This window comes from Lepidochelys kempii, chromosome 21 (genome assembly GCF_965140285.1).
Source record: "Lepidochelys kempii isolate rLepKem1 chromosome 21, rLepKem1.hap1, whole genome shotgun sequence".
NCBI classification, from domain to species: Eukaryota; Metazoa; Chordata; order Testudines; family Cheloniidae; genus Lepidochelys; species Lepidochelys kempii.
The window spans coordinates 16,047,291-16,061,799 of NC_136400.1; the positions used below are offsets into that span (position 1 = coordinate 16,047,291).

Consider the following 14,509-nt stretch of genomic DNA (forward strand, 5'->3'; position numbering starts at 1 on the left):
AACATTTCCCAGGGTTTACATGAGTCGTGTCTCTCCCCTAGAGACATTACATACGATCTCACAATACGAACTCCTAAAATACTTTAACTGAATTCAGTAAGGTTTAGCTTAATCCAAGAAGGTTTGTCCAGGATATTGCCGGAATGTGTCATCTCTCTCACACGGGGACACCAGGTTTTAAGAAAAAGGGGCAAAAAACTTAGATTTAAGTGGTGATGGTTTCGCTGCGCTACACTCTGGATCAGGCGTTGGCTAAGACAGCAGAGTTTTAGCAGCGGCATGACATGATCTTGTTTTAATGCACCGGTAGCTTGCAAATGAGTGGTTTGCAATAGCTCACAGACATCTGCCAGACAGAAACTCTTAACAAACCTGCGTGGCTAGGCTTTTGTCAATGAGCAGATGTCCAAGTCCCGCATTATTCAAGACCTATTTTAGGCCCAAACTGACCTCAAGTTTGGAATTATCTCCATGTCATTGCTATGCATTATGGGCACAAGACATGACAAACCAGTGCACAGAAGACTGACCCTGCCCCCTGGATGGCTATTTTTGCAGTATCCCCCAATACTGCCATTTCTCCATTAACATGTATCCGCATATTTGAGCTCCAGTGCCTTTACAGGGATGGAGCAGATGACAGCCCTGCTTACAAGAACCATTCTGCCGCATAACTGCACATGGAAAGTTCTCCTCCAAGAGAGGGATGGAGGCAGGAGCGCGCTGTCCTTCAGAAGTGATCTCCAGCCTCTGGGGGCTGATAGTGACAGGCAGAGAAAGCTGCAGTCCCTGCTGCAGTCTGCTTCATCAGTTTCACAAGCGAATGTAGCTCCCATTAGCTAGCGTGTCTGGTAAGGGCGCGGTCTGTTGCTACATTCCCTAAGGCAGAGCTTTAGTTCATTAAAGTACCTAATTATACAGCTTTTTCATCTCCCCACTGAGTTGTTCCCAACGTGATGGGGAATTTGGAAGCTGGTAGAAGAAACTGCAAGTCAGGACGAAGATCTTCATGCCAAGAAGTTCTCTGGCTTTTCCAAGGAAGAAATAAAACCATCCCAGGCCCAAATACAAGCCTCTCACTTTGACACCGACACTTACACTGGGATGGGCCAACACCTAGTGACTGTAACTGGAATGAATGGATCCAGTATGAAAAAAGAGAATCAGCTGGAATTTGCTGGCAAGAGATAGTCATTAGAGCTGGATCGAAAATCTGGGGGTTTAGTCCCACACAGAAAATTTTGACTTTTCATCAAATAATGGAAAACAATTTTTGTTTTTTGGCAATCAAAATTTTAAAAAAATTCAGCTGAAACCTGAACATTTTTGGCCCAGAACCACCAGCCTCATCCCCCACCACAAATTCCTTGTGTTAGCTAAAAAATTTCAAAAAGTTTTCTAATGAAAAATCAAAACTTTCCAAGGAAACAGGACACTTTCTGTGAAAAATTTTTGTTTTATCAAAAACCCAATTTTCTGTTGAAAAACAAGTTCAGTGGGAAATGTTCATCTAGCTCTAGACACCATGAAAACTTTATGAATAGGCTTGGCAGAATTTCACTTGTATTTTTTTAAATCATGACTGGCGTGGAGAAAGTGACTAGGGAAGTGTTATTTACCCCTTCACATAACACAAGAACTAGGGGTCACCCAATTAAATTAACAGGCAGCAGGTTTAAAACAAACATAAGGAAATACTTCTTCACAACACACAGTCAACCTGTGGAACTCCCTGCAAGAGGATGTTGTGAAGGCCAAAAGTATAGCTGGGTTCAAAAAAGAACTAGATACGTTCATGGAGGATAGTTCATCAACAGCTGTTAGCCAAGATGGTCAGGGATGCAACCCAATGCTCTGGGTGTCCCTAAACCTCTGACTGCCAGAATCTGGGACTGAACAATGGGAGATGGTTCACTTGATGATTGCCCTGTTTGTTCATTCCCTCTGAAGCAACTGGAACTGACCACTGTAGGAAGACAGGATACTGGACTAGATAGACCATTGGTCTGACCCAGTATGGCCGTCCTTATAATTTTGATGGATAATATCAATCATGCTTATTTTTAAGCTTTTTATTTATTTATTTTTTAATCAATTTAAATGTTCACAGTTGCAGGAAATTTTGGGAGATCAGACAATAATTAATGACAGTAGATGTTGAGATTCAAAAAGTTAAAGGTTTATAACTGTTAAAATAAGGGGTCCATTTTAAGCATAGCCACAAAGGGTGTGAGCGATGCTTGTCTGCTGACCTACCTCAAACAGCCTGTAGCATTGAAGAATACCTCAGGGTCAACAATTTCTCTTGTCCTATTACTGACACCATCAGACCACCCCGAGAAAGGGATGATAACACAATCTGTCAAGACAGGGAGGGCTTCGTGTATCAAATCTTCTTTCAGCTCATCAGTGGAGGACAGGTTCCACAGCAACCCTAGAAAGAAAATGCAAGACAAACATTAAACCTTAAGGTCTTGATGCAGTAAAGGCCTGAATCTCCTATCACTAACATTGCAACTAGGGAATAACTCCATGAAAGTTACATCCATGCAAAACTGGTGCAAAGAAGAAGAGAATCAAGCTCTAGGTCTACAATCGAGGCATTCAAGATAGCCCCCAGGTTTGGAGAGACACGCTCTGGTCCAATCTCCCCATCCAATCTCAGTTCTAACAGAAAAGGCAGTTTCCTCTGTAACTAACCAACATGTCACTCCATGATCAACCTGCGTGGTGCTGCGTGTGCTGTTCAAACTAGGCTTCCCAGTACAGACCCAGAATGTCACCTCTTCTACCTAGTCCACGTTATCTTGAGAAGGGTCTTGAAACTAGTTCTCCCATAATACATTGTACTAGCTCAGTGGTCTCCATCCTTTCCAGGCAACAAAAACCTCTTGTATTTCAAGCAGTGTTCACTGCTTCCTATTTAACCATGTGCCCTCTAACCCCCCATGGGACTTGGGCATACTCTAAGTTCTAGTTTCAGAGTATATACAGTTAAATGGGAGACAGTAGAGGCATCATACCGGCCTGGGACAGAGGCCCTCTATTACAGTACAGAATGGAGCCTGGTGTCCCAGCCTCAAAGATCATATTTCTGTACACATTTCAGTCTGGGGCAGTGAGGGGAGTGGACCATTTACCCAAGGCTCAAGTACACTATAATCAAAGACAACTCGGGCTGACCCAGTGTTAGCACATGCACGTGATCCCAGTAGAACCCAACTCTTCAGGGTAAGCCTGGGACACTAAATAGACTGTGTAATATTCTCTGAAACAAACCCCCAAAACTCACCTCCTGTCAGACCAGGAAGGGGAACTAAGTGCCAGAGGATGGGACCCTCCTCTGAGAATGCCCTGGACCCAGCTCTCAGGTGATCACATGTAGGTCCTGATGGCTCAAAAGCCCTTGATGGTCACAGCTGTGGTGGTAAACCTGGTTGCATAGGTGTGATCTCTAAGTCTCAGACCTGATTCACAGGCCAGTGGTTGGGAACCCCTAACACTGTACGCAAGATTCACAAAGCTGATAAATTGGGCAATCCAGGGGCCTGATCCTGCACAGCCTCGCACTTTGTGTTGTCATTTGCACATGGGGAAAGCGAGTACAAAGTGTCATGCTGGTCTGATAGTGTTGTACTTTGCACAGGTGCATATGGCAACGCAAGGTGGCAGGCAGGTGAATCTCAGGCCCCAGTATCTAGGAGCCAGATCCCCAGGTGTTATAGGCTGGTGTGGAAGTCAATGGAGTTATCCTAAGTTACACGAGCTGAGGCTCTCTCCTTTGCTTGCATGTACCTGTCAGCTGTTTCTGTATTTCAGTGTTCGGAGTTCTCCTCAGGAGGCTCACACACTCCCTTATCCCATTCTGCCGTCGGGTTTCTAACTTGTTGGCAGGATTTCTGAAGACCAGATTTCTAAGAGCCCCAGCTGCAGCCTGCTGGACATTTTGGTTTGGGCTGCGGAGGAGTTCAATTAGCTTGCCAATTCCACCTAGCCGGTAGACCTGCGAGAGGAGAAGACAGACAAGGATCAGCATCCCATGAAAAGCTCATCTATTTGCTCTGGTGTATTAAAAGACCACGGCGACAGAAGTTAATGCAAGAAGACAGCATAGCGCGTACTAATTGGAATGGAAAGGATACCCTGAGCATTACAGGATGGCTAGACCCAAAATACCCCATTTTTTACAAGGCAGTCAAATGGCTTGATAGCTATAGTCAAGAGCGTCTGTGCTGACTGCCTTGATGACTAGGGTATAAGATTAGTGGACAGAGCACTGGACTGAGATCAACTGGGTTCTATTCCCGGCTCTGTTATTGACCTGCTGGGTGATGTTGGACAAGTCACTTCATAGCTCTGTGCCTCAGTTACCAAATCTGTAAACACAGGGATAATGAATTATACCAATTTTGTAAAGCACTCTCCACTCCACCTATGAAAAGAGCTGGTATTGTTACTAACAGATGTCAACAATTAAGACTTGCAAGTAATGACCTCAGCTGGAGTAAATTAGTGTTTGCTCCCACTGACTTCAGCAGTGCTACGCTGATTTCTGTCACCTGAGGATCCGGCCTCACGAGTCTTATTTCTGCGGTGAAAAGCTACCTAGAGACCACATTATAATTGTAATATAGCAACATTCCATAGTGCTTTATACAGAGGCAACACGTATGTTGGCGTAACATACACTCAGAATCAAGGGGCCAAATTCTGGGCTGATGTGTAAGGGGACGGGGGTGTGAATCTAAGTCTAAGGCAGCCTACAGTTGATGTAACATACATGTTGATGAGACTGGGAGAAGGTAGCAGTCACACAAGCTTAGACTCTCTGTAGATTGGTAGACTTAATTAGTCTCAGCACTGAATTGGTCCTACTTCTCTGAAGTAACCAGAGCTCCTGTGAAAGGAATTCATTGCTGTGAGCCTAGGAGTTAGTGAAACCACCTGTTCATGAATGAATGAAACTGTCAGCTGGGGAAAAATGCCTTGATATTTGGAAGCCTCACTTAATGAGCCTTGGGGCACATTTTCAGAAAGTGCTCAGCACCCACAATTCCAGTCGAAGGCAATGGGAAATAAAGATGTTTGGCACTGCTTGAAAATCAGGCCCCAGAGGTCTCACGTGGACCTTCTAAAATGAAGGCACCCAGACCCAGAGCCCACTTCTGAAAATGCAGCCACGAACAAGTTAGTTTACCTCTTGCTTGGCAGATTCATCCTGGAAGCAGGTGTGCTGGAGGTAGTATGCACCCATGGCTTGAGATTTCTCATCCGAGGAGCACAGGAGCTGTATGGCTTTCTGGATGGTCATTGCCACGTTGTCCAACTCATCAGTGCATATTCTAAACAAAAAGAAGGGAAAGGAGTGGATCAGTCGCTATGTGGCAAGTGCAAGATGCTTTAGAGGCTGATGACTTCTTTGAAAGATGCCACCAGATTCAAGTAGGCAACGGCCCCTCAGCCGACTACCGTTAGAGCTTATGGGTTTGTTTATCTAGACAGATCTATCAATACTGCAATATGGTCCCTGCAAAGAGAGCTGCAACCACCAAGAAACCTGGTGGGCTAAGTATTCAGGTCATGACTCAGTTTTTACCCAGTCCTTACTCCCACTGACATCCATAATAATGGAATGTCGTTGTTTGTTTACAGAAAGAAGACTGGGAAACTGCGTGTGACCTCTTGTAGATTTCAGAATGATACCCATGATCATACGCATCTACCTTAACCTTTGGGGTGCTAAATCACAGTTTTGTTTCAAGGAAAGCCATTGCTGTTTGTGGCCATGTTATTGTCAGAAAAAGAGCCTAGAGAGGGAGGTTTTAAGTGGAGTTACAGATGAACACCGACAGTGGAATGATTGCAGATGTCTATAGAATCCCGAGGTGAGTTACAAGAGAGTATGGACTTGGTGTGGGGCAGGGGGGATGGAAAGCGTGGGAAAAAACCCACCCAGACCTTTGAAAATGCACCTCCTTGCCGTGGAAACAGGGGGCCTGATTATCTCCTGCCTTGCACCTATGCAGAGTGGGTAGAAAGTGCTCCCAATTCACAATGCTAATGACAACACAAGGTGCAACGCGAGGAAAAATCAAGCACTAGCAGTCCAATTGTTTGTTTAATTTTATTTAAACAATTAACTGAATGCAAGTGGAAAATGGTAGGTCACAGGATGGGTGAGACTAAAATGTTCAGGGGATTTGGTGGAGCAAAGCATCCAAAAGTTCAGCTTCTGCCATGATGTTTTCCCTTCTCTGCGCTCCCATTTACATCAGTGGGGTTTTACCGTTGACTTCAGTGAGGTCACGATCAGGTCCTGTCAGGACATTATGTCTTTGGGAACTGGATGTTTCTTGGTTTCAGCATATGGAGGGAATATCCCTGATGGGAAAATCCAGCAGACTCTAAAAGAGAATTATATCTTTTCTATGGGATTTTTAAATTAACCTATGAGATTCTATATGGAGATATGATCCTCTATTAAATTCTATTAAACAATCCACAGAAAGGTGTCATTCTCTATTATGTTGTATAGGCTGTCCAGAATAATTTCCATGGCATTCTAATGGTTTCATCTCTACTAAGTTCTATAGGGCTTCCCCATAAAGGATAACCCCTCTTGCTGAGATTTTGTTATTAAGCCAGAAACCAAGAAGTGCGGAGTCATGTAAAATGGGGGCAGGAAAGGTTGACTTTGAACCTTCGGAACCTCAGAAGATGTTTGGTTCGGGCCATGTTTTGGTGAAGGTTCAGGATAGTGTCATTTTATCTAAACCTTTCTGACCATCTCTACCAGGCTGATGGTAGCTTTGGAACCAAATCCCTCTCTCCACAAACAGAACAGGCACAGCATGAGCTGTGACAGGAGAAGTTTCTCCCTCCACTGTACCCATGCTGTCTGGGAGAGGAAAGTAGGAAAGTTCTATCTCCAGGGATCATTCAATCTTTAGCCATTCTGCTGAGAAGACCAGCCGATGACTGCCAGCTGTGATGGCGGCTCTGATGATGGCATCCAGTTCTAGAAGTTCTCAAAGCAGGGGCAATTTTTATAGGCGACCCACCAGGGTCAGTTTTTCAAGGACAACTCCCTACACGGGCATTTCTACAGAGTGACAAATCCATCCCCAGCCAGAACCATAGGGGGAAATCTCTGCAACCAGCTCCAGTTCCACAGTGGAAAGGGTCAGTAACCAGAATCCATTTTCTCCAGGGGAATTCATCCAGGGGAACAACTCCTCACTCAGGTTAAGTTCTACAACCAGAGCAACTAAACAGAATGGAAACTTTTCTTTTTTGTTATTGAGAGTCTAGGGGCCCAGGGGACAAAGGAGCAGGGAGGAGCTAAGAAAGCCACTGCTCATTGTTTATTAAAAACATTACAGAGAAGGTAATATCCACAAGCCCAGCGATTCCTAACATATGACTCAAACCCCCTTGCACTGAACACCTTTCCACAACCATTAGGAACTCAAATATGGCTCAGAGCATTGTCACTCATCTTTGATCCACCCAAATAATTACAGTTGAAGCTTTGGCACCATAGGCAGCTAGCTAGGAGGATTCCCTTACATTCTTCATAGATTCATAATGAAGGCCAGATTGGACCACAGTGATCATCCTGTCTGACCTCCTGTATAAAACAGGACTAAAATTTCCCCAAAATAATACATGTTTTGAATCAGAGCAGATCTTTAAGAAAAACATCCCATCTTGATTTAAAAATTGCCAGTGATGGGGAATCCACCAAGATGGGGCATTTTTCTAAAGGATCTGCTCTGGGAATTATTTTGAGGGAAGTTCTATGGCTTGTGTCATACAGGAGGTCAGTCTGGATGATATAATGGTCCCTTCTGGTTTTCGAATCTCACCCTTGGCAAGTTGCTTTAATGGTTTGAGAGCTAAAGACCTGAGAGCTGAACCCCAATGTGCTATTCACAAGACACTGAAAGGAGACAGTTTTCTTCCTATCGTGAACGATTGCAGTACGAACCCCAGCCATGCCAGCTGTGATGGATGTCATAACAAAAAGATGCATCACTCTACCTTTGGGAAACAGACACACACTTCAGGGGACTCTTTCTGGCCTCTAGTGGACCAGGCTGTGATTACTTGTGCTGATAGTCATTTGCAGAGGCAGTTTACAGCAGGGAAGAACCACTCAGGGCTAGGCTCCACATTTGGGATTGACCCATGGTTCCATCAGCATGGACAGGGAGGATACACTCCCTGCTAGTGACCTCTCTTCAGTCTCCCAGTCATCTCCGGAAAGGAGCTCCACCAGGCATCACGACCTCCACCAGAGACGGGTCTGCAGTGGCTGGAGATAGCAGGTCAGTGGGGGGTTGCGCTCTGACTTTTCAGAGGACTTGGTATTGCGTTGCCAGGATGTCCTGTGTTAGCCACACATGGACAGTGATGACCCTATCAGGCTTCGTCCTGCATTCCGGCCAGGCAACAAGTCCAGAGGATCCCATTCGAGTCAACAGCTTTGCTGCCTGTTCCATAGCATCCAGTCTGATGCCTGTGGCCCTTTTCTTTAGCCAGCTCCGGTTTCTCTCAGGTTTTTAGTGCTCCTGTGTCAGTTATTCTCAATACGACTTACGGCCATGCCCACACCTGCTGTCACTTCTGAAGTGATGAAGCATTTGCTCCATGAGATGTTTACCAACGGGGGCAGGCGGGTCACTGCATGCCATTGCCACCGACAGCCACGGTTCACAGCCACACATTTGAAGGTGTACCCAGCGGATGTATCTGAGCCTCTTTCTTCCACCTACAGCTGAACAGTGAGGGTAAAGCAAACACGCCAACCACGTCTTGAAAGATGATCGCAGTGCACATCCGGCATTATGGCGGACACTGTTCCCCTTCCGAAATTCAGGGCCTGCTACAGCTCAGTTCCAGCAGTCCTCATGCTAGGGAGGGTCTGCAGGTACCAGAACTCACCTTTTCCTCCTTACAGAGAAGAGCATCGAGTCCCTCTCTGGCAGGTTATCATGGAGAAGGTCTAACTGGCCTAGCACGGTGGGATTTGAATCTGGGACTTGAAGTGCTAAAGGCAAGAGCCTCTACAGCTTCAGCTAAAGGTAGGACCTCCCTAGCTGGTGGCAGTAATAGTTTCCTGTCCTCCTATGTGTACCAGCTGGAGAGGAACAAAAGATGCCCTTGCTCCTAGTGTGCTTTATATACAGCATGCCCATCACTAATTGCTCATAGCGTTCAGTTTGAATCTGGTGGCCTTGGAGCAAAGGGAGCTTTCTCCTAACTGGGCAGAATCGCTACAGATCATTTAGCCAACATGGCCAGCAATGAGTGACCAAGTGCTGGCTCCAGATGACACACCATACGACTGGAAGAGGAACTGACTGCAAAGAGTTCCACTTTAGGGACAATCAAATGGCACTACTTGGGAACTGAGCAGCTGCAGCAGCCATTGGAATAAGCACAACAAAAGACATGTTCTGAGCCCTCAAAGACTTTGAGCTGGGACGTGTGGTTCTCAGTGAGTCCCACCATGCCCCAGGGCGTAGAATAGGAATATCATGCTTTACCTCCAGGCGAAGGGGGAAACAGAGGTGAGCAAAGAGGAGATTGTCTGCTGTGAGTTAAACAAGCTGAAGATGTTGTTATTCACATAACCACTGCGTCTGCCTGATAACTGTTCAGAGCAAACTCTCCAGCCAGGACCTGGTGTACTGGGGGGAAGCTACAGGTCTTCAAGAGGGAAAATTCTCAAATCAGACCAAGATCTACAAGCAGATCTGAACAAGTTCTACAAGGGGTCAACTATCCCAACAGAACCAGTTCTACAAGGCGGGGGGAAACCCGCAACAAGGTTTTGTTTTACAAGAACAACAATTCCACAATCCAAATCTACGAGAGACAATACGCTTCAATCACAGCCAGATAGGGAAGGGAAGCAATTCCCCAACCAGAACCAGTGGTATATGACTGGAGTCCTTCTTGTACAGAAAGTACTGCACAAGAGAGGTCATTTCTAGAAGGGGAAGATTTGTTGTCTAAAGAACTCAGAGAAAACACACAACCAAGAATAGTTCTAGAAGTACAATAACACCCTGACCAGATCCAGTTCTGTACGAGGGATTACTCAGTCGAACTTTCTAATGCACTTACCATCCTGGTACCAGAGTGTAAATAATACCATAGCCATACCAAAAAGTTAAATCAACGGTATTTTCCATTTTCTCTTGCTAAGAGCCACTGTGATATGTGCTTGTAGTTCTTTTTTAATTCCACTCATCCCCTTCTTCCTTTTACTTCTTTGTACTTCTCCTCCTCCTCCTCCTCCTCTTTTCTCTGTATCATTTACTTGTCCCCACCGAGGTAGCTTCAGAATTATTGAAGAAAAGCCAGGGTAAAAGGATGTCTTTACATTTTCCCAGCCCTATTCCACAGCAAGACCTCTCCAACCTCAGCCAGTTCTACAACGGAGATGGAACTAGCAGATGGAACTAGAACCAGATTGGCTACAGGGATCATTCAGAACAAGTCCAGCTCTATATCAGGGGTAATTCTCTGTCCAGGAATGGTTTTACAGCAGGGAGAGCACCCATATCAGAATCAGTTCCACAAGGAGGACCACTCGCGATTGTAAACAGTTCTCCAAAAGAGAAAACACTCCAATCCAGCTCAATTTTGCAGGGTACAATGCCTGCCTATGCACTGCATCAACCTGGATCGATTCTAAAAAGGAGAATTTACTCAAAACAAGACCAGTAGTGCAGTGTGGTCAACCCCAAAACCAGGGCTCTCTCTGGAGAGGACCATCAGTCCAGAGAGATTGCTAACAGGGACCCCAGCCAGAACCCAGTTCTGCAAGAGGATAACTGCACAGAACCTGTTCTACATAGGAGGCAATACCTCAAGCACTCTCAGTTCTGTGGTGGGGAACCACTTATTCAACTGCATAACCATGTCCAGTTGTTCACAGGAGACAATTTGACAAGCAAGGCTAGTGTATCATTGCAGAAAACTTATCTGACACAAAACGTTCCTAGTATGAGGACAACGCCCCACACAGTCCCCATTCTGCAAGGTGAAAACTCCACCTTAAGAACCACTAGTACACAGTGAACAATGCCACAACCAGGGAAAGTTCTCCAATAGTAACCATTACTCAGCCAAGCCCAGTTCCTCAAGGACAACTCCTCTCAATGATGAGGACAGATGCCCAAGAAAGACCTGTACTTCCAAAAGAACAAAACACTGTCTAGGTCTCCAAGGGGCAGAACTCTCCAGCCAGATCTAGTTCTGCAACAAACTGCACCCAGCCCAGAAGCAGTTCTATAAAGACGGCATGTCACCAGTGAGAACACTTCTACAGAACCTAAAAAACGCACAGGTGACAACTCCTCAACCAGACCCAGGTTAATAACAACCCCCATCAGAACTAGTTTTCTTCTCCCCAGCCTCCAAGCAAGAGTGGCTTTTCAAAGGGAACAGCTCCTTAACCTGATCTACACAGAGGAAGTGTTCTTAATCTCACTTCGCTCTAGAGGGCACCACTCACTAGGCAGAGCCACTTTTACCAGACAGACCACTCCCCAAACTAAACTAGTTCTCTGGTGGGGGACAACCCCCCGCCAGGTTCAATTTTAAAAAGGACTAAACTCCCCATCCAGAACCAGTTCTACCAGGATGACACCTCCCCAGCCAGGTCTAATGCTTCATGACAGACAACTCCTAAATCAGAACCAGTTCTGCAGGGTGAGCCACACCACGAGCTGGGAGGGTTCTGCAAAGGGGACCACTCCCTAACCAGGGGATGTTTGGAACTGGAGAGCATTTCTGACACAAGGGCAGTTCTCCCTGGAGTAAATCTTCAGAAAACCACAGCCATTCTTCAAGACAGCATATCATTCCATAATTACGAGTAACTCTACATATGAGAAAAGCCCCGTGTATACCAGCTCTTTCGGTAGGGAAACAGCGACCCAGCTGGGACCAATTACTTAAAGGCAACATTCACCTTATGCAGAAAACATCTTCATTGTTGCAGCTGTTCACAGGGTGTATTTCTTCACCCTACAGCCTCTCAGCCTACTGCCCGTAACTCCTTGGTCAGAAATTCCTGGAATGAATTGCTTCTAGTTATGTAAACGGCGGCTTTCCATCCCAAAACAATGACAGGGTTTATGAAATGAGCCAATGGACAACATCACGCTCTGAGCAATGTGCCATCCAGCCACAAGGTAAGCCACGGCTAAACTGAGTAACATTTTGCACATGTAAAAGAAGCGAAGAGTGCGCATACATAAAGCCAAATCGCCAAAAGATAATGCATCAACAGGCCAGTTCATGGAGTCTCAGACCCTGCTAAACAGCTGTGGACAATTTTCAATGAGGGAGATTTACAAGTGGTATGTAAAGCTAAGAGCCAAAACTCAACGATGATCAAGGGGCATGAACTGGCCCCCATAATGGAATTTTCACAACCTCTGGTTCGTGCTCTCAGGCTGAATTAGGCAAGGCTTTCACGCAGATCCTGTTGTGATCGCTATTTTTATTGTAATTATTCATTCTATGCAGTGAAGCAGCGCCTCATAAACCAGGGCCCTCTTGTGCTGGTGCTGTACAAACAGAGAAATGGCTAGTGAGACAATGCAGGTTTGAACACCATGGCTCAGAGCATCACCTCCTGAGCACAAGCCAGGCTCCTCAATCTCTGAATGTAGATGTTTGAGAGAAAGTGACGTTTGGGACACGACGCATCCCTGCCACCCCTCGTATACCTCTCACACTTGTAAGTAAGTATCTGATGGGATTGCATACTGCGTATAGGGAAGGGAATGAGCAGAGTAGAATAGATCACAGCATAATTTGGGATCCGATTTTGAAGTACTTTCACTCTGTCCTCTTTCTGGACAAACTCCCAGTTGGACTAAATCCAAGGCCCTTAGTGAGCGTCTGCTCGTCCTTACTCGCCTCCTGCAGAAATCAGCCAGTGCTGCCTAAGCAAAGGCTTGGTTTGGGAGTGCAGTGGGACTCAGTACCTCTCAGGATCAGACCCTTGGGAAGGACTCCAGGAGCTGACCATTTGGAAATTGGACTTGCAGTATGAAAACCGGTGCTTTTCTGTAGGGAAATGAATGCCAACCCAAAGTGGCATGGTGAGCAGGGGAGGCACACAACGGAGGTCCCTGCCATTCTAGCGGTATCACCCTGCAGAGAAGTCCCAGGCTAATCCACTGACCTCACAGGCACGTGGGAACTCACCTGGAGCTGGACATAGAATGCCCATACACCCCGTCCTGCCTGCCGCCCGTCACGGGCTGGGCGTACAACGCATCCGGCTTGTTGCAGGAGAGGCTGTGATCCGGGATGGGTTTCCTAGCGGTCCCATGGTGGGTGCTGCAGCTGCTGTACGTGCTCTGGCGGTTCAGGGCGGTCTTTTGCACGGCGTGGCTTCCCACCTGGTTTCTCCTGAGCGTGCCCCGGGGAGGCTCACAGCACAGGTCAGGCTCACTCCGGCTGCTCTTGAGGCAGTAGTTGCCACCGGGACTGGTGGGGCTGCAGACGGTTTTGTTGAGGTGCCGGCTGCCCCAGCCCTCCATCTGACTGTAAGAGCTGAAGCGTCGATTGTCTGTCTCTCTTTTAAGGGTCCCGTTGTACATCTGAAGGGGGAGGAAACAAAACAATTAAAAGGGGCTTGAAGTGACTCCCAGGAGTTCACCAAACGGGGCCAAATCCTGAGGGGCACTGAGCCCTGGCTTTAATGGGAGCTGTGGGCACACCACACATTAACTACAACAGGACCTGCTCATGGTACTTTGATGATCCCCATTATCCTAGTATCTGAGCACCTCACAATCTCTACCATCTCTCTCCTCACAGGTAGGGCAGTGTAATATCCCCATTGTACAGCTAGAAAACCGAGGCTAGAGAGACTAAGTGACTCACCCAGGGAGTTTGGGGCACAGCAGGGAATTGAACCCTGGTCTCCTTGCATCAGGTTAGCACCCTAGCCCCTGAACTACCCCACCTCCTTGTAGTTTTACTTAATATTGTGTATTAATATTCATCCCAAAGGCTTCTAAGCCTCTTACAAACTCTAGATACACCTGACCTACCTCGCCTACCACCAATGTGCAGCCACCTCTGGACTGGAACGTGGCAGCCTTTGAACAGAGTGCAGCAACACTGCCATCCAACAGAATTTGGCAGGGCATCAGGGCACCTGTTCCATTTCTCACAGACTGGGATCCGATATGTACCCCAGGGGTCTGGAGCTCAGGTGTCTGTGTCACGTGAAAGGCATCACGCCCGTCCCGTTACAGACGCTGACTCTAACCCTATTCTATCCTTCCCATTGCTTGCTTTGTCCTTATTAACTCTTCTTACCCATCTTCCACCCTGACAGACACACTAACCCGTAGGTGAGAATTCCCCCGTGGAGGCCCAAAATGGGGCCCATGTGGGGAAAAGAGGATGGATTTATGCATTAAAGGAGTGAATGAATAGCTCATGCCAACAATAACGTTTGAAGTTT

At 46.5% G+C, this 14,509-nt stretch overlaps 1 protein-coding gene across 1 annotated transcript in view; it reads right to left on the minus strand.

The window, feature by feature from the left end:
• Positions 1 to 14,509, minus strand: part of PKP1 (plakophilin 1) — a 49,359-nt gene that overhangs the window by 15,507 nt on the left and 19,343 nt on the right. The window contains exons 3-6 of the mRNA XM_073320054.2: positions 13,237 to 13,634; positions 5,198 to 5,342; positions 3,796 to 4,003; positions 2,257 to 2,434 (exon numbers count right to left, since the gene is read on the minus strand). Coding sequence (XP_073176155.1) covers positions 2,257 to 2,434; positions 3,796 to 4,003; positions 5,198 to 5,342; positions 13,237 to 13,634 — 929 coding nt within the window. The remainder of the gene's footprint in view (positions 1 to 2,256; positions 2,435 to 3,795; positions 4,004 to 5,197; positions 5,343 to 13,236; positions 13,635 to 14,509) is intronic.